Source organism: Artibeus jamaicensis, unplaced genomic scaffold (assembly GCF_021234435.1).
Source record: "Artibeus jamaicensis isolate MK-2021 breed Jamaican fruit bat unplaced genomic scaffold, CSHL_Jam_final contig_65, whole genome shotgun sequence".
In the NCBI taxonomy this organism is placed as follows: domain Eukaryota; kingdom Metazoa; phylum Chordata; class Mammalia; order Chiroptera; family Phyllostomidae; genus Artibeus; species Artibeus jamaicensis.
This window is the reverse complement of record NW_026521913.1, coordinates 1,299,279-1,323,396: the sequence shown is the minus strand read 5'-3', so window position 1 is coordinate 1,323,396 and position 24,118 is coordinate 1,299,279. Positions and strand designations below refer to the sequence as shown.

Below are 24,118 nucleotides of genomic sequence, written 5' to 3'. Positions count from 1 at the left end.
GTTTATAAATATAGAAAATGTATGTGTTTGTATATAAATATATATATTTATATATATATATGTGAACTTTCATCCAAAAGAAACAAAATATATATTCTTTTCAAATGCACGTGGAACATTTTCAAAGATAGACCACATGACAGGACACAAAACAAGCCTCAACTAATTCAAGAAAATTAAAATATGAAGCATATTCTCAGACCACAAAGGCCTGAAACTAGAAACCAACCTCAAGGGAAAAACTCAGAAACATTCAAATTCATGGAGACTGAATATCATACTATTAAACAATGAATAGGTTAAGAATAAGATCAAGGAAGAAACCAAAAAGTTTCTGGAAACAAATGAAAATAAACTCACAACAGCCCCAAACTTATGGGACAGAGCAAAGGCAGTTTGGAGAGGGAAGTTCATAGCAATACAGACCTACCAAAAAAATAAATAAATAAATATTTCAAATAAGCAACCTAATCCTATATCTACAAAAACTAGAACAACAACAACAAAGCCCAGAGCACACAGAAGGAAGGAAATAACCAAGATCAGAGCAGAATTAAACAACACAGACACTAAAAAAACAACTCTAAGGATCAATAAATCCAGGAGCTGGTTCTCTGAAAAGATACAGAAAATCAACAAGCCTTTAAGCAGACTCATCAAGAAAAAAAGAGACAACCCAAGTAAACCCAATCAGAAATGAAAGAGGAGAAATTACAACTGATACAAACAAACACAAAGGATTGTAAAAATTTAATATGAACAACTATATGCCAAGAAATTTGAATACCAGGGTGAAATGGACAAATTTCTGAAAAAATGCAATTTTCCAAAACGGCATGAAGAAGAAGCAGAATGCCTGAACAAACTGGTGACAGTTGGAGAAATCAAACCAGTAATCAAAAAACTCCAGGCACTCAAAAGACCTGGACTGACCCATTTCACAGGAAAATTTTACAAAGCATGTAAGGAAGAGCTAACCCCATTCTTAACAGAATATTCCAAAAAAATCCAAATAAAAGGAAGACTCCTAAACATTTTTATGAGCCAGCATCATTCTAAACCCAAAACCAAATAAAGACACAACAAAGAAAGAAAACTACAGGCCAATATGGCTAATGAACAGAAATGCTCAAATCCTCAACCAAATATTAGCAAACTGCATCCGGCAATACAATAAAAAGATCATACACCATGATCAAGTGGGATTCATCCTAGGGATGCAAGGATGGTACAATATTCACACATGAACAAATGTAGTATATCACATAAACAAAATCACATGATCATATCAACAGATGCAGAAAAAGCATTTGATAAGGTATAGTACTGATTTACAGTATAAACACTCAGCAAAGTGGGAGTAGAGGGAGCATACCTCAACATAATAAAGGTCATACATGAGAAACCTACAGCCAACAACATACTTAATGGACAAAAACTAAAAGCTTTCCCACTAAGTTCAGGAACAAGACAAGGATGTCCACTTTCACCACTTCTGTTCAACATACTAATGGAAGCCCTAGCCACAACAATTGGACAAGAAAAAGAAATAAAAGATAATTAAATTGGAATGGAGGAAGTAAAATTGTCATTGTTTGCAAATAACATGATAGTGTACACAGAAAATCCTGTAGACTCCACTAAAAATCTACTTGACCTAATAAGTGAATTTGGCAGAACAGTGGGATACAAAGTCAGTAATCAGAAATCAGACGAGATCGGGCACGTTCAGGGTGGTATGGCTGTAGACAGTAATCACAAATCAAAGGCATTTCTGTATACCAACAATGAAATATTAGAAAGAGAACTCAGGTAAAAAATCCCATTTGATACAGCAACAAGAAAAATAAAGTACCTTGGAATACACCTAACCAAGGAAGTAAAGACCTACACTCAGAAAACTACACAACACTGAAGAAAGAAATGAAGGATGATATAAACAAATGGAAGTATATACCATGTTCACGGTTGGAAGACTTAACATCCTCAAAATGTCCATACTACCTAAAGCAATGTATAGATTGAATACAAGCCTTATTAAAGCACCAATGACATATTTCACAGATATAAAACAAACACTTCAAAAATTTACATGGAACCATAAATTACTCTGAGTAGCTGCAGTAATTCTGAGGAAGAAGAACAAAGTAGGATGAATCACAATATCTGACATCAAACTATATTACAAGGCCACTATAATCAAAACAGTCTGGTACTGGCATGAGAACACAAACACAGGTCTCAATGGAACAGAATAGAGAGCCCAGAAATAAACCGAAGTTCTCCACTGTCAGTTAATATTGGACAAAGGGAGCAGAAGCATAAAATGGAGTAAAAATAGCCTCTTCAACAAATGGTGTTGGGAGATCTAGACAGGTACATGCAAAAAAATGAAACTTGACCACCAACTTACTATATATACAAAAATAAACTCGTGATGAATAAAATACTTAAATATAAGTCACAACACTATGAAAGTCCTAGAGGAGAACACGGGGAGAAAAATCTCAGATATTCCACCCTGCAATTTTTTCAGATATGTCCCCTAGAGCAAGGGACATAAAGGGAAGAATTAGCAAATGGGACTTCATTAAAATTACAAGCTCCTGCACAGCTAAAGAAGCAAAACGAAAAGGAAACCAACTGTATGGGAAAATGTATTTGCCAATGATGTATCAGACAGGGGTTTGATCTCCAAAATATATAAGGAACTCACACAACTCCACACCAAGAAGACAAACAATCCAATTAAAAAATGGGCAAAGGAGGACTTCCGGCCAAGAGAAAGGCATAGGTAGGTAGGTACACTGTGCCTCATCACACAACCAAAAGGACAACAGGAAATTTAAAAAGAAACAACAACCATAACTGCCAGAAAATCAAACTCCAAGTCCAACAACCAAGGAGTTAAAGAAGAAATATTCATCCAGACCGGTAGCAGCAGTGCAGAGGATATGTGGCAATGTGGCAAGGTGGCAACTGAAGGACCGGGGTGGAGGGGGTTTGGGGGTGGCAAAGGAAGCGGCTGGCAGAGCAGGTGATTCCACATTTGCATGTGGGTAAACCAGGAGGAAAACTGGGGAGTGAAACCAACCACACAACCCAGGGTTCTAGTGTGGGGAAATAAAGCCTCAAAACCTCTGACTGAAAAAATCTGTGGGGGTTGAGGCGGCAAGAGATACTCCCAGCCTCACAGGAGAATTCATTGGACAGACCTATAGCGTCCTAGAACGTACACAAACCCATGCACAATTTGTGGGCAGTCAGGGAAGTGACTAAAAGCCAGCGGAAAGCCCAGCAAGCAGCACTGTTCCCTTTAGGACCCACATACAGCACCATAATGCAGAAACATGGGTTGTCCCAATCTGGAGAATACATAAGGCTTAGCCCCTTACAACATAACAAGTGTGCTGGGGGGAAAAAGTGGCCCAAATAAAAGACAAGATCAAAGCTTCAGAAAAAATACAACTAACCAATGAAGAGATAGCCAACCTATCAGATGCAGATTTTAAAACACTGGTAATCAGGATGCTCACACAAATGGTTTAAGTATGGTCACAAAATAGAGGAAAGAGTGAAGACTATACAAAGTGAAATAAAGGAAACTGCACAAGGAAGCAACAGTAACAGGAAAAAAACCAAGACTCAAATCAATGATTTGGAACAAAATGAAGAATAAACATACAACCAAAACAGAATGAAGAAACAAGAATTCAAAAAAATGAGGAGAGGCTTAGGAACCTCCAAGACAACTCTGAACGTTCCAACATCTGAACCATAAAGGTGCCAGAAGGAGAAAAGGAAAAGCAAGAAATGAAAAACTTTGTTGAACAAATAGTGAAGGAAAACTTCCCCAATCTGGTGAAGGAAACAGACTTCAAGGAAGTCCAGGAAGTTCAGAGAGTCCCAAAGAAGTTGGACCCAAGGAAGCATACACTACGGCACATCGTAATTACATTATCCAATAGTAAAGATAAGGACAAAATCTTAAAAGCAACAAGAGAAAAGGAGACAATTACCTACAAAGGAGTTGCCATAAGAAATCAGCTGACTTCCCCAAAGACAACTTGCAGGCAAGAAAGGGCTGGAAATAGTATTCAAAGTCATGAAAGACACAGGCCTACATCCAAGATTACTCTATCTGGCAAAGCTATCATTTAGAATGGAAGGGCAGATAAAGTGCTTCCCAGATAAGGTCAAGTTAAAGGAGTTCATCATCACCAAGTCCTTGTTACATGAAAGGTTAAAAGGACTCATCTAAGGAAAAGAAGATCAAAACTATGAATAGTAAAGTCACAATAAAATCACACCTGAACCTAAAAAACAAAAACATAAACAAACAACTAGAACAGGAATAAAATCACAGAAATGGAAATCACATGGAGGGTTATCAGTGGGTAAAGGGAGGGAGGAATGAGGGCAAAGGTACAGGGAACAGGAAGCATAAATGGTAGGTACAAAATAGACAGGGGGACGTTAATAGTATAGGAAACGTAGAAATGAAAGAACTTGTATGTACAACCCATGGACATGAACTAAGAGGTGGGAATGCAGATGGGGGTGGGGCAGGACAGAGGGAATTAAAGGGGGAAAAATGGGACAACTGTAGTAACGTAATCAATAAAATACATTTTAAAATATAATAAAACATGGGCAAAGGACCTGTACAGACACTTCTCCAAGGACATTCAGAGGGTCCAGAGACATAAAAGGATGCTCAGCATCACTGGCCATCAGAAAGATTCAAATTAAAACCACAATGAGATACCACTTCACACTGGTTAGAATGGCCATCATAACCAAATCAACAAACAAGAAGTGGTGGTGAGGCTGTGGAGAAAAGGGAACCCTAGTGCACTGCTGGTGGAATGCAGACTGGTGCAGCCACTGTAAAAAAAAGTATGGAATTTCCTCAAAAAACTAAAAGTGGAACTGCCTTTTGACCTGGAAATTCCACTGCTGGGATTATACACTAAGAATCTTGAAATACCAATTTAAAAGAATCTATGCACCCCAATGTTCATAGCAGCACAATTTATAATAGCCCAGTGTTACAAGCAACCTCAGTGCCCATCAGTAAATGAGTGGATCAAACTATGGTACATTTACACGATGAATATCATACAGCAGAAAGAAAGAAGGCACTCCTATACTTTGTGATAGCATGGATGGATCTGGAGAGCATTATAAGTGTAATAAGCCAGGCGGTGAAAGACAAATAAATATCATATGTTCTCACCTGTAAGTGGAAGCTAATCAACAAAACAAGCAAGCAAAATACAACCAGAGACACTGAAATAAAAACAAACTAACTGTAACCAGAGGGAAGGTGGGAGAGGATAAAGAGGGGAAAAGCAGGTAGGGTTGTCAAGGAACATGTATAAGGACACTTGGACAAAACCAAAGGACGGTGAGATGGGGGATGGGAGGTAGTGACAGCTGGGGTGGACGGAGGGAGGGAGGTATAAAATGGGGTCAACTGTATTTAAACAATTTAAAAGAGAGAAGTTTAAAATAAAATCTGATTAAAATAGAGCACCTTTCAGACATCGAAAGAAATTTTACAAACTGGTAACTTGATTGAAATTATCAAGTATTTTAATATAATTATTATTTATGGTATACCAAAAAAAAAGTCTCACAGTAAATTGCCAAGCAGTGTCACTCAGGAGGCAGATGAGTTATCTGGTAAAAATGAAATTGTTTCCTAAGCTCACACTTGCTTGATTTTGGTCTGGTTAGCACCTTCTATACTGTGCTCACAACAGTACCTTTCACTTTCAAGGTAGAGGCAGACAACTTCTCTCCTTCAGGTTTCATTGTTGGGGGCTTGTTGTGAACAAGTTTCCACCATCCTGGTTCTCCAAATTCCTGAGCACCTGAACGGAAATACATAGGACTTCCCACACTGAGGCAACCTGCTACTGTGCTCCACCAGGTTGAAGTCTTTTTCCTAGACAATCCAAGAATATAAAAATTACTGGTATTTTAATTCAATCATTATATAAAAAATATACTGTATGTGTACTCTACAAAGCCTAGACTATGATATGCTACAAAACCTGCAATCTTTGAAGGAACATAAGTCAAGACAGAGCCTCTGAAGTCTGTCTGCCTTGGCAAATACTGGTTCTACAACCTTCTAGCTGACTCAGTTTCTTCATCTTTAAAATTAGGACCATAGAACTTGCTTTTATATGTGAATTAAACACAGCTCTCAAAAAGCAAGCAGGAGAATCAATCGCCCTGGTAAATACTTCATGCTCTCACCCAAACAGTGTGACCACAGGGAAAGTCATTTCACTTGCTTTCTCACACAATCACTATTAGTCCAGTTGGTGGTATCTCATAGGTCCCTTAGGTTCTGGTCGCTTCTCCTTGATCTTTTTTCTTTCTGTTCCTCAGAATTAATACTTCCCATTGTCCTATCCTCAAGTTCATTGACTCTACCTTTTGCCTGTTCAAATCTACCTTTGAATCTCTCCAGTGAATATTTTACTCCAGTTACTGTACTTTGCAGCTCCAGAATCTCTTTCTGACTTCTTTTTAGATTTCCTACCTCTTTGCTGATATTTGTTTTGTTCTTACATCATTTTCTCAACTTTTTTATTTTAAGAAAGTATCTGTTGGATTATTTTTTTCCTTTGAATGGACCATACTTTATTGTTTCATTGTATTCCTTTTAATTTTTTTAATTTAAAGTAGGACATGTGAATTTAATAACATAGTAACTCTGGAAATTAGATTATCTTCCTTTCCCAAAGTTTGGTTTTAGTTTTTTGATTGATGTAGGCTGTCCACTGTGCCAAAGATCAGCATGAATTGTATAAACTTAAGATCTTCTCAGGTCATTTCTGAGCTCGTGCCTTCCCCTGAGCATGTATAGTGACCTTCTAATTTTCCCTGTATGTGTAGTTGTTTTTGAATGTCTTAGTCTTGAATGTTTGGCTCCAAAAGGGAAACAAAGAGACAAATGAAGCAGGGAGGGGTGGAATCAGCCTATTAAATCCCTTAAAGTTGGTTCAGCCAGAGAGGAAGTGGCCTGCAACTCCAGGGGAGGTGAAACAATGGCCACCCACCTCTTTGCACCTCTGTTTTCAGGAACAGCAGTGATCTGAGCACAGATCACAATATTTGGAGGACAGGGTCCTTTTTCTCTACCCTGGCTCCCATAAGCCGTGTGCAAGCTGCTCTGCGGACATGCATATTGTTGCCTGCCACAGCTGAAGTATGTGAGATAGGCAGAAGCTACAGTGAGTGCTAAAAGTTCAAACTGATCGAAATTGAAAGCAATTTACTATCCAAACCTTCCCCTGGAAGTTGCAAGCCTTCAACGGAATCCAAAAACCCTATTTTTGGAGTTACATCAGACAGATTCTCCAATTGTAATTACTGTCTAGGTAGGGAGACAAATTTCTGGTGCTTGCTACTCTGCCATCTCCCTATAATCTTCACATAATTTTTTGAATTGTAAATACTATGAATGTGTTATTTCATATTTCATCAAATATAAGACCCACTAATTTTAAAATATATCATTTTATATTTAAGAAAACTATCAAACTTTGACATATCATCACTTGTAAGATATTTTCAGCTGTCAGAGAAATCAAAATTTAAAATATTGTGCACCTTAAAATAAATAAAGGATAAGCTATTTAAACTGTTCTTCACTAATCAGAGATATGCCTTCTGGAAGAATTCAAGGCTGAAATTGTACAAGCAAATTAAATATTCACACACACAATGGCAATTAAACTGTGGTAATTAATAAAGCTTCTGTACATATTTAAATTTATTTCTACAAGAGGTACATAGTTATTTAGATCATCCCCAAATAATCCTGTACACACTTAAACTAATAAAAATTAAAGGCAGCTTCCATCAAGACAGTGACACAGGGAGGCATGATTCACCTCTTTGCATAGCCACATCAAAATCACGATTCAAGTATAGAAGAACCATCACTTAGGAATGTCAGAAATTGAGTTGCATGGAAGTCTGACAACTACAGGAATGAAGAAACCACAACCATCCAAACTGTTAGGAGGGGCACAGAAGTGGAACGGGCTAGCCCCACACCCACACAGATAAAAATTCTGAAGGGATATCTCAGGAGTAAGGAGTCCCAGACACACACCAGTCGCCCCAGCCTAGGATTCCAGTGCCAGGAAGGTAAGTCCCCACAACTTCTGGCTGCGAAAACCAGCAGGTGGAGGAGGCAACCGGATCCCAGAGCAGTTCATCTGGGGGAAACCACACACAGATTTACATACTCAGACTCACTTCCTCTGAACTCTAGCACCAGGGTGCCAGCTTGAAGGGCACCAGTGTTACACAGGGAGAGACTGAAGTCTCTGGCATCGGGGTGAGCAGAAGTCATTGTCCCTTTGCTGAGTCCTACCTCCACAAAGCTGGTAAGCTGGTGCCATATCTGAGATTCCATCAACCTGGCTAACACTGTGTGACCCACCTTGGAGATCCATAGAGGCTCTACCCAACTCAATTTACGGCCCACACAAACTACTTTTCTGTAAGAATGGCTGGTCTTGGCTCCCAAATCCTATCAAACAAGCAACAGCTGGCTTCAGTGAGCCCTAGTAGCAGTCAGATTAGAGCCACAGCTTGGCTACACCTGGGAATCTCCAAGCCCAGCCCAAGTAGAAGCCATCTCAGATTGCTTTATAGTTCAGGCAGGGTGCCCTGGATAAAACACAGGTAGAGTTTGATCTTAGGCTACACCACCTGTGAAATCCCAGGACCAACACACCCAGTGGACAGCTACAGACCATGTCAGATCACCACCACCCTGTCCCTGCACATCTGACCCTCCACAGAGGGCAGAGGTTGGTGGTCTGTGGTCATAGCCAGGCTTTACAGCTGACTGGCCTGGGTAAATTCCTCCCATTGATCTGCCAATACAAAAGGAGGGTGTACTCAGCCCACACAAAGGGCACACTTCGAGTACCCAGCCTGGATGATAGGAGAGGCTGTGCCACTGGACCCTACAGGATACCTATCCATTACGCCACACTACCAAAACATGGAGTCAAAGCAGCTCTACCTAATACATAGAAACACACACAGGGAGGCTGCCAAGACAAAGAAATAAGAAAACATGGCCCAAATGAAAAAAACAGATCAAAACCCCAGAAAAAGAACTAAACAAAATGTAGATAAGCAATCTGCTAGATGAAGAGTTCAAAACACTGTTTTTAAGGATGCTCAAGGAACTTAGTGAGGACCTCAGCAGCATAAAAAACCCCAGTCAGAAACAAATGATACACTAACTGAAATAAAGAACAATTTACAGGGAAACAACAGTACAACGAAGCCAAGAATCAAATCAATGATTTGGAACATAAGGAGGCAAAAAACAACTATTGGAACAACAAGAATAAAAAAGAATACAAAAAAATGAGGATAGTGTGAAACAGCCTCTGGTCCAACATTTGGCTCATAGCTACGCCAGAAGAGAAAGAGTAAGAAATTGGAAATCTTTCTGAAAAAAATAGTGGAAGAAAACCTCCTTAATTTGGTGAAGGAAATAGACATGCAAGTCCAAGAAGTGCAAAGACCCAATTATGATGAATGTAAAGAGGTCCACTCCAAGACACATCATTCTTAAAAGGCCAAAGGTTAAAGATAAAGAGAGACTCTTAAAAGCAAGAGAAAAGAAGTTACCTCGAGGTTGCCAGATGACAGGAACAAGGAAGAGAATGGGTGAAGAAGTGAGGAAATTAAGAAGTACAAATAGGTAGTTACAGAATAGCCATGGGGATGTGAAGTACAGTACAGGAAATGGAGTAGTCAAAGGAATTATCCACATGACCCATGGACATGAACAATGGTGGGGGGATTGCCTGATGGAGCAAGGGCCGCTTGGTAGAAGGGTGCAAGGGGAGATAAATCAAGATAACTGTTATAGCATAATCAATAAAACATAATTAAAAAGTAAAAAAAAAAATTAAAGGCACAAAATCAAAACCTGTAAATATCTGAAAGAAAATGTATCCAAATTTAGAACTTCATCACATAGTATGCTATTCTCCTCCTAGCTTTTATAGCAAATAAGAAATGGTTATTATTGTTAAGAATTTAAAATATGTTCTATGAATAGCAAAATTCAAATCTTTATTAGCTATCAAAAAAGTCTGACTGCAAATGTTCTTTGCAGCCTGGTTCTCTGGGGTGTAGTGATTGACTCTGTGTATGTTCATTCAGAGACATTAGAGCCTGTGGTGACTCCATTAAGAAGCAGTTTCAGATGACCTCCCAGTCACTGATGTTTAAAGCAGAGTTCCAAAATAAAGGTTAGCACTGGTCAGAAAATGAGTGACAAAAAATCATAGAGTAAATTTTAAGTGTCTTTCACTCCTCTGGTTAGATCAAGGAGTAACTTGGTTGTTTGAAATTCTAACAGATGTAGTCTTCCCTTTGGATGAAGAAAGAGGGTCTCAGATCGCCTCTACAGGCCATGGGCTTCACTACAACTTAATGGCATTTTATTTCTAGTGCATTTATTTTTCTAGTTTCATTCTATTTATGACAAATGATAGGAGTTTTTCACTTCCCAAGGTGGTGTGAAGTTTCTTCATAAAATAAATGTATTTTAAGTGACTTGATTTAAATAAGTAAATAATAGTTCAAGTGATGCATTATTATGGCCAAAACCACTAGTCTAGTGGTTACACTATACAGCAGCTGGAAAGTAACTAATGCCTTTCAGACATATTTAAAAAGAACAGGCTGTAGAAATGAACAAATGAAACCAAAAAACTTCTGTTAAAATAAAGGCAACATCCTTAAAAATAGGCAATTTAAATTCAATTTCTTCCAGAAAACAATCCATTAACAAAATAGCAATAAGAGATTATGAAAACATTCTAAGATCTAATTTTATCCATTTTTTTCCTTTCTTGTCCCTTATAAATGGGATCTATTGAGTTCCACAAATAGTGCAAAATCATTAAACTAAGACAACAGATTTCCTTTCTTTGAGAAAAAGAACCAGTTATACTGTCAATTCTTTTCTTAGTACCACTAAAATACTCCAGAACAAAAATAACTCCTTTTGTAAAAGTGTATTGAGTGTATACTATTTTTAACTCAGAGCAAGCCTCCAGAAGGTCATCCTTCCTCATAAATGTCTTCCCTGAATTCCCAGCAATATCAGCAGAACTGTGACTTTTCAGCACTGGAGGAAATAGAGGCTGCAGTGAGTTCAGAGTGAGGACAGGCACAAACTGACAGCTCTGACGTGATGTGATCAGAGCCTTTATCTCATCTACGCTGACCCAATATGCAAGATTTATGAATTTCACACAGGACTTCAGATGGCAGTTAACAATCAGAACCTCAAACAGAATTCACAGATGCAGTTGCAAACTCACTAATCCCTAAATAGCAATAAAGATCTTCTTAGGTCCACACAAACATTCAGTTAAAACACATGGTCTCAATGTCTGTGCACTGGCATCCCTAAGTCTGATGAGCCAAAATAGCCACCACGGAAGAGTACACTCAGCAGCAAATTAAAAGAATTATTACAAAAAGAAGAATGAATAAGCCATATGTTTATTAATGTACCTAGACTTTGCTAAGCACTGTAACACCATATAAAACTGTTTCTCCTTTCCAGTTAATAAAACAAATACTAACAAGCCTCTATTAATGAAGAGCAATATTAATGGGTACAGTCAATAATTGCCATTATTTTTCTTCTTCTGATTGTCCATAAGGACATTTTCTGACTTACAAAATTCTCTGTAACTGCTACAAGCAAACATGTATTCTAATTCTCCAGAGCAACAATTTTTAACTGGTGTGCCACAAGAATTTTTAAAACACATAGTACCTGACTATTTAGTCAGGGGTACTGACCTCTTTTCCCTTGGATTGTCAAATAAAAACACATAAATAACAACAGCAACACAACAATAGCCATCCTATATGAATAAATCAAAATTATACTTATGTTTTTGGTCAGGTGAGCAAAAAACATATTTTTGTGTGTGCTGCAGAATTTAGAATTAGTTTATGTGTGCTATAAGATGAAAAAAGTTGAAACCTGCTACTGTAGGGGGCTGTATTAGGCTGTCTCAAATCTTACATTCTTTGTTCTTCACATCTTTGTTCGAGTAAAAGACTTTTTAAAAATCACATTACCTATTCCCTAGTAAAAAAGTCCAATGTTTCTCAATAAAAGCGCAGATATCCTCTTTCCACCTGAAATAACCTTGACGTCCACTTCCTTCCAGAGACAAGTTGTACATTGCCAACATGACAACCTGAAACACAAAGTAAACAATGAGTGGGAGAGAGGCAAGATTAAGGGTGTTAATCTATGGGGGGGGGAAATATGTTTTATATTCTAGGTAGTAATGCTGGAGAAAGGAGGGGGGAAAGGAAAGATAATATTGGAATATTCTTAGTATAGAATTTATTTCCATAAGGAGGATCCTGAAGCTGTAAAGTTTAATTCATCCCCCCAATACCTGGGACCACAGCTTTAACTCCCAACAGTCCCATGAGAATGTCTATGACTCAAGGCAATCCTGATGCTTTCACTGAGTTTCAATTTCCTCCATCCTTAAACTTACAAAACTTTTGGACAGCCTAACAAATAATTAACCCCATGAACAGATTTTTCAAATTCTTTCACTTATTTTTGCATCAGGTCTACATCAACCAACAAGAATCTTCCTTTGAGCAGTTATTGTTCATGGGGAGTTACTGTTTAACGGATATGAAATTTCAGTTTGGGAAGATAAGAAAGTTCTGGAAATGGATGGTGGTGATGTTGCTGAACAATGTGAATACACTTTATTCCACTGAACTGTATGCTTAAAATTGTAAACTTTTATGGTATGTATATATTACCACAATTTTTATTTGTTTCGCAGGCCAGTGCTCAATCCACTGAGCCATACCAGGCAGGGCTTATTATTATAATTTTTAAAAGTTATTTTTCAAGAAGTACTTTAAGGAAAGAATGAAGTGAACTTCTGCCCACTTGCTGCTACAGTACCTCAGAAACATAATTCACTGTTAATCTCAGTGGCACATACATAAGTTTCTGTTAATTAATTTCCAATCTATTTTTTATATTTGAAACATTTCATTACTTTAAAGTTAAAAATTCACATGTACATGAAATAACTTTACCTATTATCACAATACTTACTGAGGAAAACTACAAGCTCAATATATAAAGGACATGGTTTTTCTCCTCTCCTGGAATTCATAATCTAAAAGAATGCATCCCAGTTTATTTTTCTGCTCTCACATGATTAGACACACTCATCAGTAACAAGCCCGCCTTGTAAAACAGTGTATCCCCAGGGCTTAGCTCAGGGTTGGCACAGACACAGCAGGCACAAGTATCTTGAAAAATAATCATGGTATCCTTCTTTACCTGTAAAGTAAGAATGACTGTCCAGGACAGGAATGTAAAAACAAAAAAATGTACTTGAAAAATAATTAAATAAAAATAAAAAAAATCTGGAAGGGGAAATAAAGAACAACAGAAAGATTTTTAAAAAATGTAAAAACTACACTGTCCTTCCCAAACATAAGATAAAGTTTCTCCTGCATTTCAAACTGTTGTTCACAAGTCACCAAAGAAGAGGACAGAAAATAAAAGGAGGGCATGGAAGAAAGAGGCCTTTTAGTCAGGAGACTAGACCTTTTTACTGTTGGTATTTAGTAATACAAGCAAGCATTTTCATTTATTACTTTGATAAAACAACATATACAAAGTTTAAGATTTTTTAAAAACCAGAAAACCCACATTCCAATGAAATCTATTCAAGACAAACTGAGTCTCTGTCAGCTCTTTGATGAGAAACTGAGTTTTTAAGATGCAACGAGAAACACTGGTCAATAGCTTGCCAAGAACCAGATGCACTTGATGAAGTTATCATTTCATCACACCAGTATTATCCACCACCAATGTGCCTTTGGAAGTAAAAGAAATCATTTTTAAGTGTTATTAGTCTAAATAAATGTGCAAATTAAGACAATATCATATTCTGAGCAATACAATCAAAAACTAGTTTTTCTTTTAAAAAGAACTGTCACAGAATACTCATATTCCTGAAAAGAACAAAATACATATATTTGCTTTTATTTTATAGCTTTTGAGAAGCTACTTGCAAGCCAAGTGCAAAGCTGCCTACAGGTGCACACATCAGAATAATCTAACATTAAACTGACCCTGCCTAGAGCAGATCACATGTGCTCTTAGAGAAAAATATTGGAATTACAACATTCACGAGACTGTATCCTAAACACAAACTTCATTTGCTACTCATATATTTTCAGACAAGTCAAAAAGACTCCCTCCATTCATGGCTGACAGATTTCATTAGGAGATGTCCTAATAAAGCTGATAATTAAGATAAATCTAAGGCTGCTAAAGCAAAAACAACTTGTAAGGAACACCTGAAGTGGCTTAGATGGTATAATTTACAATCTTTTCTCATTGCCCTGTTTTATTTCCTTCATAGCAAAAAAAGTGCAATGGGTAACTAACTTATTTGTCTACTTACAATCTAAAATAAATATCTAGAATGTCACTGCATGGGGCAGGGGTCTTAGCTGTGCAGTTCATCACAGTAGCCTCCAGGCCTGGTTCATTCCAGGTACTCAACATTTGTTGAATCGACACACATAAAACTGAATATGTATAATGTGTTTCTTTTTAGAACTAAACACTGTATATATACACATTATGCTTAGTATAGACATATTAATATAAAAACAGAACAAAAAAAATTAATACAACCAAAGATGGAAAAAAGCTATCATTCAGGCTATACGATAAGGCTATATATCAATCAGGCTAAGCTGGATTATGGTATTGGTACTCAAGATGACTAAAAGTGGACATAAGTATTCATCAGGCAAAAAATATTTAAACATGTTTGAGTTCAAATGCAGAAAAGCTGGACTGTGTTGGTTTCTATAATTAGCCACCTTATGTCTTCCTAATCTATTTCCAATAGGCCATCCTTCTATTTTTAAAAAAGGTATCATTTTTCAAAAAAAGGCTGCCGGAAAAATGTGAGCTTCATTTACAATTAAAGTCAGAGTTTGGTACTACATAAAAATGAAATTGTGCCCTGACCAGTGTGACTCAGTTGGTTGGCCATTGTCCTGCAAAGGAAAGGTTGCTCGTTGGATTCCTAGTCAGGGCACATGCCTGGGTTACAGGTTCAGTCCCTGGTCAGGGCACATATGGGTGAACCAAATGTGTTTCTCACACAGGTGTTTCTCTTCCTCTTTCTCCCTCCCTTCCACCTCTCTAAAAATAAATAAAATCTTAAAAATGAAATCGTGTGTTTTTAAGAACCTCAAACCCAATTCACTAAGTTAGCACTGAGTACCAAGAACTTTCTCCACACATTCAGTATATAACTTTCATGGGTAAATAAAAAGTGATCCTCGAAACAGCTCAAAAGCTCATATAAGTTCCTTTCTCCATATATTCCAATAAATTCCTTGGGGGACCAACCTCACGAGTAACACAGGAAGAGCCTTGTACTCACTTGCTGCCACGTTAGCTTCAGCCTTTCATACTGCTCTTTGCCATCTTCTGAGCAATCCGAACAAGTAAACCTAAAAAAATTATCACCCTTAAGGTAACTGAGCTGTTCCCTTAGCTGACCTAGGAGAAAAACAAAAACGTGTATCATAGAGCTGTGGTAACCCAAATGTTTAATTTTTATCAACCAGATTTTCCAAGTTTTCTATGCTGTTTTTCTTTTCCTCCCCCCCCCCCCGCCCCAGCCAATCCACAGTAGAAGGCAGGGGAGGGAGTAGATTTTTATTTTTTCCAAAACCAAGCATGTGCCCACTTAAGATCACTAGTTCCCTTACTTTTACGAGAAAGATACTAGGCAAAGCTCACTTGTTGCTCACTGGATTTTCCAGCTATTAACATTCCTGACTCTTACAGGTCTCTTTACATATTCAAACAATATCTGAACACCCACTAAGTATCAGGCACTAGGACTACTATGCCCAAGGCAGGTATAGATAGTAACTGTTCTCAGTAGCTTATAAATTCTGTAAGAGAAACATGAAGAAATGGGAAATCACAACAGTACAGTAGTTCTCCATCCTCACCAAACATCAGAATCACCTAGGGAAGGTTTTTGGTTTTTAATATGCATTGGCCTACCCCACATGAAATGAATCAATCTCTTAAGTGGGGCCTGGGTCTGCATTTTTTAAAGTTCCCCAGGTGGCACATATTCAATTATTAAGACATGAAAATCACTGTGGTGCTAAGGGCAATGTGAGGGCACATAAAAGGGGTGCATGACCCATACTGAAAAGATAGGAGAGCTAGAAAAAGTGAGCTCTTCAGGATAATTAGAATTGGCCAGGGGAAGAGAGATGCTTGTGTATGTGGGGACTGGAGGCTATAGTGATGCATATTCCAGAAAGGAAATTTAAATTTGCTAAGTCCTAAGGATAAAAAAGATTTGTTTGTAGAGAGTGATTGGGTTGGCCAAAAAGTCCATTTAGTTTTTTCCATAAAATAAAAGACACATTTTTTCATTTTCACCAATAACTTTATTGATTTGGATTATTTTGAGCATGTCAGTTATCTCCCACTACTGGTTTCTAGTGCGTTGAGGCCAGGTGTGCTGCTAAACATGTTTCAATGCATAAGACAGCTCCACAGCAAACTGTTTGGTCAAAATGTCAACAGTACCAAGAAACTTCACAAACCACTTTTGATACATCCTTCATACACTGCACAAATCTTTTATTTTTCATTTCAGTCGTATTCTTACCTTTCTTAAAATAATAAAGCGTAACAAGTCAAAAATGTTGCTTATTTTCTTCCATCTTCAGTATTAAAATGGCTACACAAATTTTCACCAATTTTAATTTTTTTAAAGCACACTGATATGACAGCTGATTTTCACAATACAATCAAAGAAAATTGTTTCAAATGAAGATAAAGACATCTAAGCACAACTAGAACCATCTTACAGAAAAAAACTAAACGAACTTTTTGGCCAACCCAATAAAAGCTCCCCCTAACAAAGTTCTCTTTATATGTGAGGATAAGAAAAATCTAAAGAGAGAGGCTAAAGAAAGTAGCAAGGGCACAATCATAGAGTGCAGTTGAAAACGTATCCTGTGAAAACAAGGGGAAAGCTACTGAGATCTTTAGGCAGGACCCTGAACTAATAAGCAGAAAGAGCTCACGAGTAAAAACCACCTAAGATGTAATAAATTCTAGGTTTGTCTTCTATGAAAAGTTATGTATTAGCAGTAACTATTACCTAAATAGATGAGTCTTTAACAAAAACATTTCTACACACTAGAAAATGCCCTACTTCACAATTACAAATATAAAACATTTTTTTCTCTGACCTGGTTACGAATTCCATTACACAAAGAATTCCTCTAGTACATATATCTTTACTGGTCTCCACCTAATAGAAAAATCTTTTTTTTTGTAAAGAGTCATGATGACTGGTAAAGTATACTCTTCCTTAAGAACTAGGAAGCTAGCAGTTGAAAAGATTGAGTTGAAAAATTAAAGTATCAGGGAAGCATGTGTGTATATATCTCTTGCCAGTGCATCAAAGAGGCCAACAAGTAGAAAACAAGAATAGTCCTAGAAAAAAAGGACAAAACACTTTTACTCTGCTAATTCTAGCCTTACGTCAGCATACAATAGCAGTTTTCCATTAAGGTAAATATTAAGAGTAATTGTTATGAACTTGAACTTTAATTCTACACTAGGCCTAGAATTTGGCTTCAAATTCTTAATACAGCCTTGTTGGAAAAATTTGGCTAATTCTTTAAGTAACACAGAATTTACAATTTTCTAATTTTATTGAATTACCATCAAGAACATTTTACAACCTGATAGATGTTGACAGTGATTTTTGTTAGAATAAATGTGTTTTATATAAATATAGTTAATAAACTAAATATAAATATAATAATTATCTTTTTATTTGGGTCTATTTTACATTCATGTTTCTTTCATAGGTTAGAAAAACAAATCACATAGAAACCAACAAATCAAAGGAATCAAGAAGTTTCTTACTGGCTGGTATCCATTTTTGGCATTTGTCACAGAAGTAGGACAGCTGCTCCTCCATCCAGGATACATCTCCTTCATCACTGTTGAGGGAATCCCCACTATGATCATGAGACAAGTCCACTGATGCCTGGTCCTCTGATTCAACAATCAGCAGAGTCTCCCCCTCTACTTCACCCTCCTCCAGTCCTTCTGAGGTAGATGTTCTTGTGGCTTCATCATCATGGCGACTTATCAAACTACTCAGGTGAATGTTACTATCCATCCTTTTTCTCTCACAAGTCAGAAGTGCTTTTTATAACAATCCTAAGCTCTGGACACCACACTTCAAGGGACTTTTATCAGGATTACAAACAGAAACTCTTCAGAAGAGCACCCACTTCTGTACTCAGATGTAATGAACTTCTAAAGCAATAATTTAGATTATGCAATCCATTGTCCTTGTACTTGACTGAGTTCAAAAGAACAGTGACCAAAAAAAAAAAGGAGGAAGATCTCACTAAGCTATTCTCCATCAACACTCACACACACACACTCAACACTACTTATCCCACCAATATTTCACATTCATTTCAAGTCATGCTTTTTGACATCCTTTGCCAACAATGTCTTCTCTCTCTCTGCTTCAAGTTGCTCAGTCAAAATAATCTGTTCTCCCAAAAGGCGAATGTTTTCTTTTTTCCGATTTTGTCTCTCAATGTCTCTGATCACTCCGTCACGAAGCCTCTAAAAATGTAAGAAACAGATTTCAGTAACACCTTGAACAGGTGGTTCCATCCTTGTGCCATTCAAATCCAAATAACAGCATTACCAAAATACACTTAAAACTTTCAGACTCTATTTTAACTTCTGCATAAATGTAAAATGTAATAAAGGAACCATCAAATTAATCTGGTAGTGTGCTATCATGTGTGCTTAAATGTGCTTCAGTGTGCTTAAATGACTACTTAAGTATTTTACGAAATTCCTGAATATTCAGTATAGAACGTTTAATTGAAAATAACAATTTAAAAAGAGAAAACTGGTACTGTGTTGAATTTCAAAAGTTTGATATATGACACTTAAAAAATTGGTAAGAATTACTACAGTAATTCTCTGAACCTTTTTTTAAAAAAAATATTTTATTTTTTTATCTTTAGAGGGGAAGGGAAGGAGAGAGGGAGAGAAATACAATGTATGGTTTCCTCGCATGCATCCCCCACTGGGAACTGGCCTGCAACCCAGGCATGTGCCCTGACTGGGAATCGAACCACAGTCTTTTGGTTTGCAGGCCCGCGCTCAATCCACTGAGCTACACCAGCCAGGGCTTGAACTACTTTTTATTCTAGTTGAATAATAAATACCAATGAAAAAGAGACTACTAAAATATGAACAAGCAAGCTGTAAGGTGCTGTAAGAAAGTAAAAAACCTATCTTATGATATATGAGAAAAAATTTAAATTATACAATAGTATTAGTCAATTACAAAACAGAGAGAGAAGGAAAAAATGCTACTAACAAAGGGAAAAATAAAGATCCATCAATGTAGTTACCTTGTTAAGCACTAAAGAAAGGTAGAACATTCCAGAACATGGACCTAGCACTTAAGAGGAGACTTTTTAAACCATCAATCCAGTCATGACCAACATGTTATCATTACAAGTCACTAAATGCTCTAATAGGTTTTTAACAGCAGCTTTGCAAGGCAGAATTAATGGAGATAGGTCCCGGGGTCTGAATATTTTTGTAATTATTATTTTGTCTATTTGAAAGACTCAACGAGTATCTACCTGCTGGACCTCCTCCAGCCCTAGAATTTCACTCTATGTTATGGGGGAATAAAGAGTCAAAAAACTAATAACTTAACTGAAAACTAATTTTCTTGACCCCTGAACCCTTGGCAAGACCTCCAAAGACAGAAGTGGAGGTACTCATTCCACTCCACCCTCCCCAATTCTTCCTAACCAGTGCTCCTCATACCACTACATACCCACACACCCACTCCACCCCCTAAAGCCCACACCTTCTACTGGCATCACTCCACACCTGCCTGAGAGCATCATACCCTGCCTTTTCAGAGACTTTAGCATATACTTAGGATCTTATTTCCATACATCATTTGCTATCTTCCTCCAAGTTTCACTGTTTATGCTGAACTGCCTCCAACATCTTTCCTGTGATGTGCACTTTACTACCCTACCACCGACTAAGATCTCTTCACTATTCCAATTCTAACACCTAGAACTCTGGCTCCTCATGTATTACTTGTTTTTCTGGGTTCCTGTGAGAATTAAAGATGATGTATATAAAGTTCTTAGTGCAGTGTGTGGTACATAGTAGACTGTGAAGAAACAACAGTCATTATGTCTTGCTTCCCTTGAATCCTCCTACATACCCACCCATCAATCATTTGGCCAATTCTTTCCCACTGCTAGAAAGTAAGCCCACAATGAATAACTGAATATAAGATAAACACAGGTTATTCTGGTCAATTTTTTCTTCATTTCTAACTTCCAAAAATCTTAATCTTCCTTTCTTCCACCCTCCAACACAGTGATTCTCAACCCTGGCTGAGAATCCCCTGGGTCGCTTTTAAAACATAAGCAGGATCCCCATCACCAAGAAATTCTGATTTAACAGGACTGGAGTAGTGCTCAGCCTCAGCTACACTGTAAAAACTTCGCAGGACCATCGGGGGTGTAGCCAGGTTTCAGAACTAAACTCTAATAACCCAACACTACCTGACACTCTCTGATATTCCCTGTTCACTGACCACAGAACAATATCTCACATAACCATATTTCTACCTCTGTTACAAAAGCTACCCTCTTAGAAACCCAAATCTCTAGTCTCTTCCACACCCTTTCATCATTAATCATCCCTTTCCTCCCTCCGGAGAATTCATGTATCTTTACAGGCTTCCTCTCTTCTGATTTCCTTGGACTATGAACACGGAGGACCAAGACCTCATCTGCTTCACATCTGTATAGGGAGCACGCAGCAATAGCAAAGGCTTTTTTGGTAACTGATTACTTCCACCTTAGGCAAACTAAGCTCAACCAAAAACTGCACCAAGGTATTCTGTAACAGTTCACCAACGACCTAGTTCCCGTTCTCACACTCAACGTTCAGCACAGTTTTGAATCAGTCTCAAGAATAGTATGATTTCTTATCTTTGATCCCCAAAAGTGCCTGGTATGGTGCCGGGCACACAGGGAACAGTCATTAAATGTTTGCTAACCTTAATAAGAAAGAAAATATGGGCCGAGAAACTCTAAACGGACGGTCAGTCCACTGATTATTAAGTCTTCTTTATAGAAATGAGTATTTTTAAAGATAATTTGGAGGCTGGTATCGCTAACGTTCCCAGAATCTAGTTTTCATAGCAAAATTCCACCCCCCCCACCCCCCGCAGTAAAAAAACAATGTACAGGCATCTCACCAAATTACCTTGGCCATAGGCATGAAGGAAAGTGCGCGGTGCTTTTTTTTTTTTTTTTTTTTTACAAGATAAAGTCTTATTAGTATTTAAACGCAGTAGGACCCAACCTTGGGCCTGGAGGTGGAAAGGCTGGTATCCCGCTGAATGTACCCCAAGGAAATCCCTTCTCCTACTCCACTTTTCTGCGATCTCACTAACATTCTGGAAGGTCGTAACAGGACTGGGTGGCTGTGACTTGAACGGCTGTCCCGTAACGGGATAGCTGGCCACCCCACTGGCACGCGTTTCAGGGAGCCATGCAAATTCAGCGCCGAGGGCTGGGCTCCCAGGAGCCGGCCTGGTCAGGGTGGCCTTGGTCTCGAGGACGCACGCGGCCTGGGGGCTGACGCATCCAGGACCGAACCGGCTGACCGCAGTCGCCAAAACGTGAGGGTGCCGGGTTGCAGCAGAAAAAAGGAGAGAAGGAAATACCAGGACTAGCTGGAAACCACGCGGTGAGCCCAGGGCCGCCACCGCACCGGCCCCGGAAGAGGCCGTCACGTGACACCCACCTGCAGGTCCTGCCGCTGCTTCAGATGCACGCCGGCCACAGTGGCCACTGTCAGCACCACCGAGAGGCCCAGCACCAGCTTCGAGCTCCTCGACATCCCCACGCCGGCCAACTCTGCGACCCTCGACCACCCTCGTGGTGCCCTAACTGCCACAGGCCAGCGTGCGTCACTGACGGTGTGAGTCAGAACCAACAAGTAGAACGCAGAGCTCCAGTCACTTTGACTGCTGCCCGCCGCCGCCAGGCACTAGCAATCAAGAGCCGAGCGGCGACCCGGCTCCTTGGGAAGTGCAACTTTGGTCGAAGCCTGGGGGAAGGAGGGATGTCCCTCTAACCTGCGGACGGCTGGGTTGAAACACTCCCAATTCAAATTCTAAAGAAGAGCCGGGGCCCAAAGCTGGGGGTGGGGTGGAGGGGTTCCAGGCCTGAGCCACTGAATTTTATCACCCTACCACCAGCAGCGGCAGAGACCGTCGGGCTTGGGTGGAGGGAGGAATCCTACTGAGGTGCGTCGCTGACTCAGGTGCTGTTGCTCAACACCAGCTTCACCAAACTCACCCTTCATTGTCCCTTTGAGGGGGGACGTGCCACCAGGAGATGAGTTTTGCTAGTTAAATGTCGTAGACACAGTCACCTGCTTTCGACTTGCTGATTTTCTTAATCAGTCTGATTTTTCTTAAAATCGAAAAGCCTTCTTGCTAAAGAGCATGCTAACTGGGCAGAGACACTGCCTTGCCTCCTGATATGAAAAGCACTGGTCACCCCCTTGCCCATGTAATCCTTAAGAGATCACTTTTACACCCTTAGAGGCTCAGTTCCCGCCATTTTTAAGACTGTGTTCATGAGCCCACATCACTAGGAACATAAATGATGGGAATGGAGTGCTTCGAAGATATTGTAGCTTTAGGGACTATGGGCCAAGGCATAGAAAGATGTTTCGCTTTCTAATAAAGAGATAATCTCGATAAATTATTCTTTTTTCACTAGAATTCACAGAGAACAAACTTCTTCCTGTGGAAACAACTTTGGATGATATTAATTTGGGCTTGGTCTCAGCCTCACCCTAAGGGCTTCTTCCACGTTCATCTTTGTAGTGCTTTGCTATTCCAGCCTATGTTATGCAAGCATAAATGGCATGAAGCGATACTGCTCTTAGGAAATGTAGTATAATGAAACTTTAAATAATAGAAAATTTTCAAATACCCTTATCAAATGTCATTTTGTCTGTAATATGTTTCTCAACCTGAGGAATGTGTCATTGAACTGGAAAATGGGGTTTCTGCCATAACAGACCTTGAAGTTAGAAGCAATTTAATTTGGGGTGTATTTGCATATTTCTGTAAGGAATAAAAATTATATTATGCCACTTTTAATTGTGGTCTTCTCCACATATTTTTTCCATCTAAGGCAGTGAACCTTCAACATGTCCCTAGACTGTGGCCCAGAGAGTTAGGTGGTCTTTCATTCTATGATCACTATTTTTTTCAACTTGTCTTCTTGGAATATTTTGTTATTCTACTTTTGAGTGATCCTTTACATGGTAACAGTGTCATATTAAAAAATGGATAATCCATTGAAATATTTATAAAGCTAGGCAAGATGTATTGTGTTATTATTGTCTTAAATTACTGGGTTGTGAGAGAATGCATGCGATCAAATGCTGAAACCCACTTTTTTATTCATTAAAATAATATCTGTCTAGTCTAAGTATATTTTTAAGTGTGCCCAGTATGTTTAAACAAAAGCAGTTTTCTGAGACAACTTGAAAAGTTTCTGCTAATGAATACAACAAGTCCAGACTTGCTGATTGGCCTTTTTTCCCCAAGAAACTTTGACTGAATGCACTAGGAGAAATGGATTCAAGGTACCCCTGCCCCCATGCCATCCCTCAAGCAGCTCATTTCCTGAGAAGAAGACAGACTGGCATATCAGAGAGTCACAATAAAAAAAAAAAGTTTACAAGTAGCAATGTATAGACGGCATGTTTGTGTCTCCCTCTCCCTCCACATTCTTATGTTGAAATGGTAACCTCCAACGGCAGATGGAATGGTGTTAAGAGGTAGAGCCTTTA

At 38.6% G+C, this 24,118-nt stretch overlaps 2 protein-coding genes across 5 annotated transcripts in view; both read right to left on the bottom strand.

The window, feature by feature from the left end:
* Positions 1-18,348, bottom strand: part of KAT14 (lysine acetyltransferase 14) — a 55,541-nt gene extending 37,193 nt beyond the window's left edge. For 2 of the 4 annotated variants that reach the window (XM_037131045.2, XM_053670933.1), the window contains exons 1-4: positions 18,083-18,348; positions 15,552-15,670; positions 12,169-12,290; positions 5,772-5,953 (exon numbers count right to left, since the gene is read on the bottom strand). In XM_037131045.2, the coding sequence (XP_036986940.1) occupies positions 5,772-5,953; positions 12,169-12,290; positions 15,552-15,670; positions 18,083-18,341 (682 nt within the window). In that variant the 5' untranslated portion in view covers positions 18,342-18,348. Of the gene's footprint in view, positions 1-5,771; positions 5,954-12,168; positions 12,291-13,792; positions 13,960-15,551; positions 15,671-18,082 lie in introns of those variants that run through there. The other 2 variants (XM_037131046.2, XM_053670934.1) reach the window with 2 other exon arrangements.
* Positions 18,349-18,633: 285 nt separating this feature from the next.
* On the bottom strand, positions 18,634-22,230 carry LOC119038518 (protein PET117 homolog, mitochondrial). Its single transcript, XM_037131048.2, has 2 exons — positions 22,049-22,230; positions 18,634-18,802 (listed from the first exon to the last, which is right to left on the bottom strand). Exons 1-2 carry the CDS (start codon positions 22,142-22,144, stop codon positions 18,644-18,646), a joined length of 255 nt encoding a protein of 84 aa, XP_036986943.2. The 5' UTR covers positions 22,145-22,230; the 3' UTR covers positions 18,634-18,643.
* Between the last annotated feature and the right edge of the window lie 1,888 nt (positions 22,231-24,118).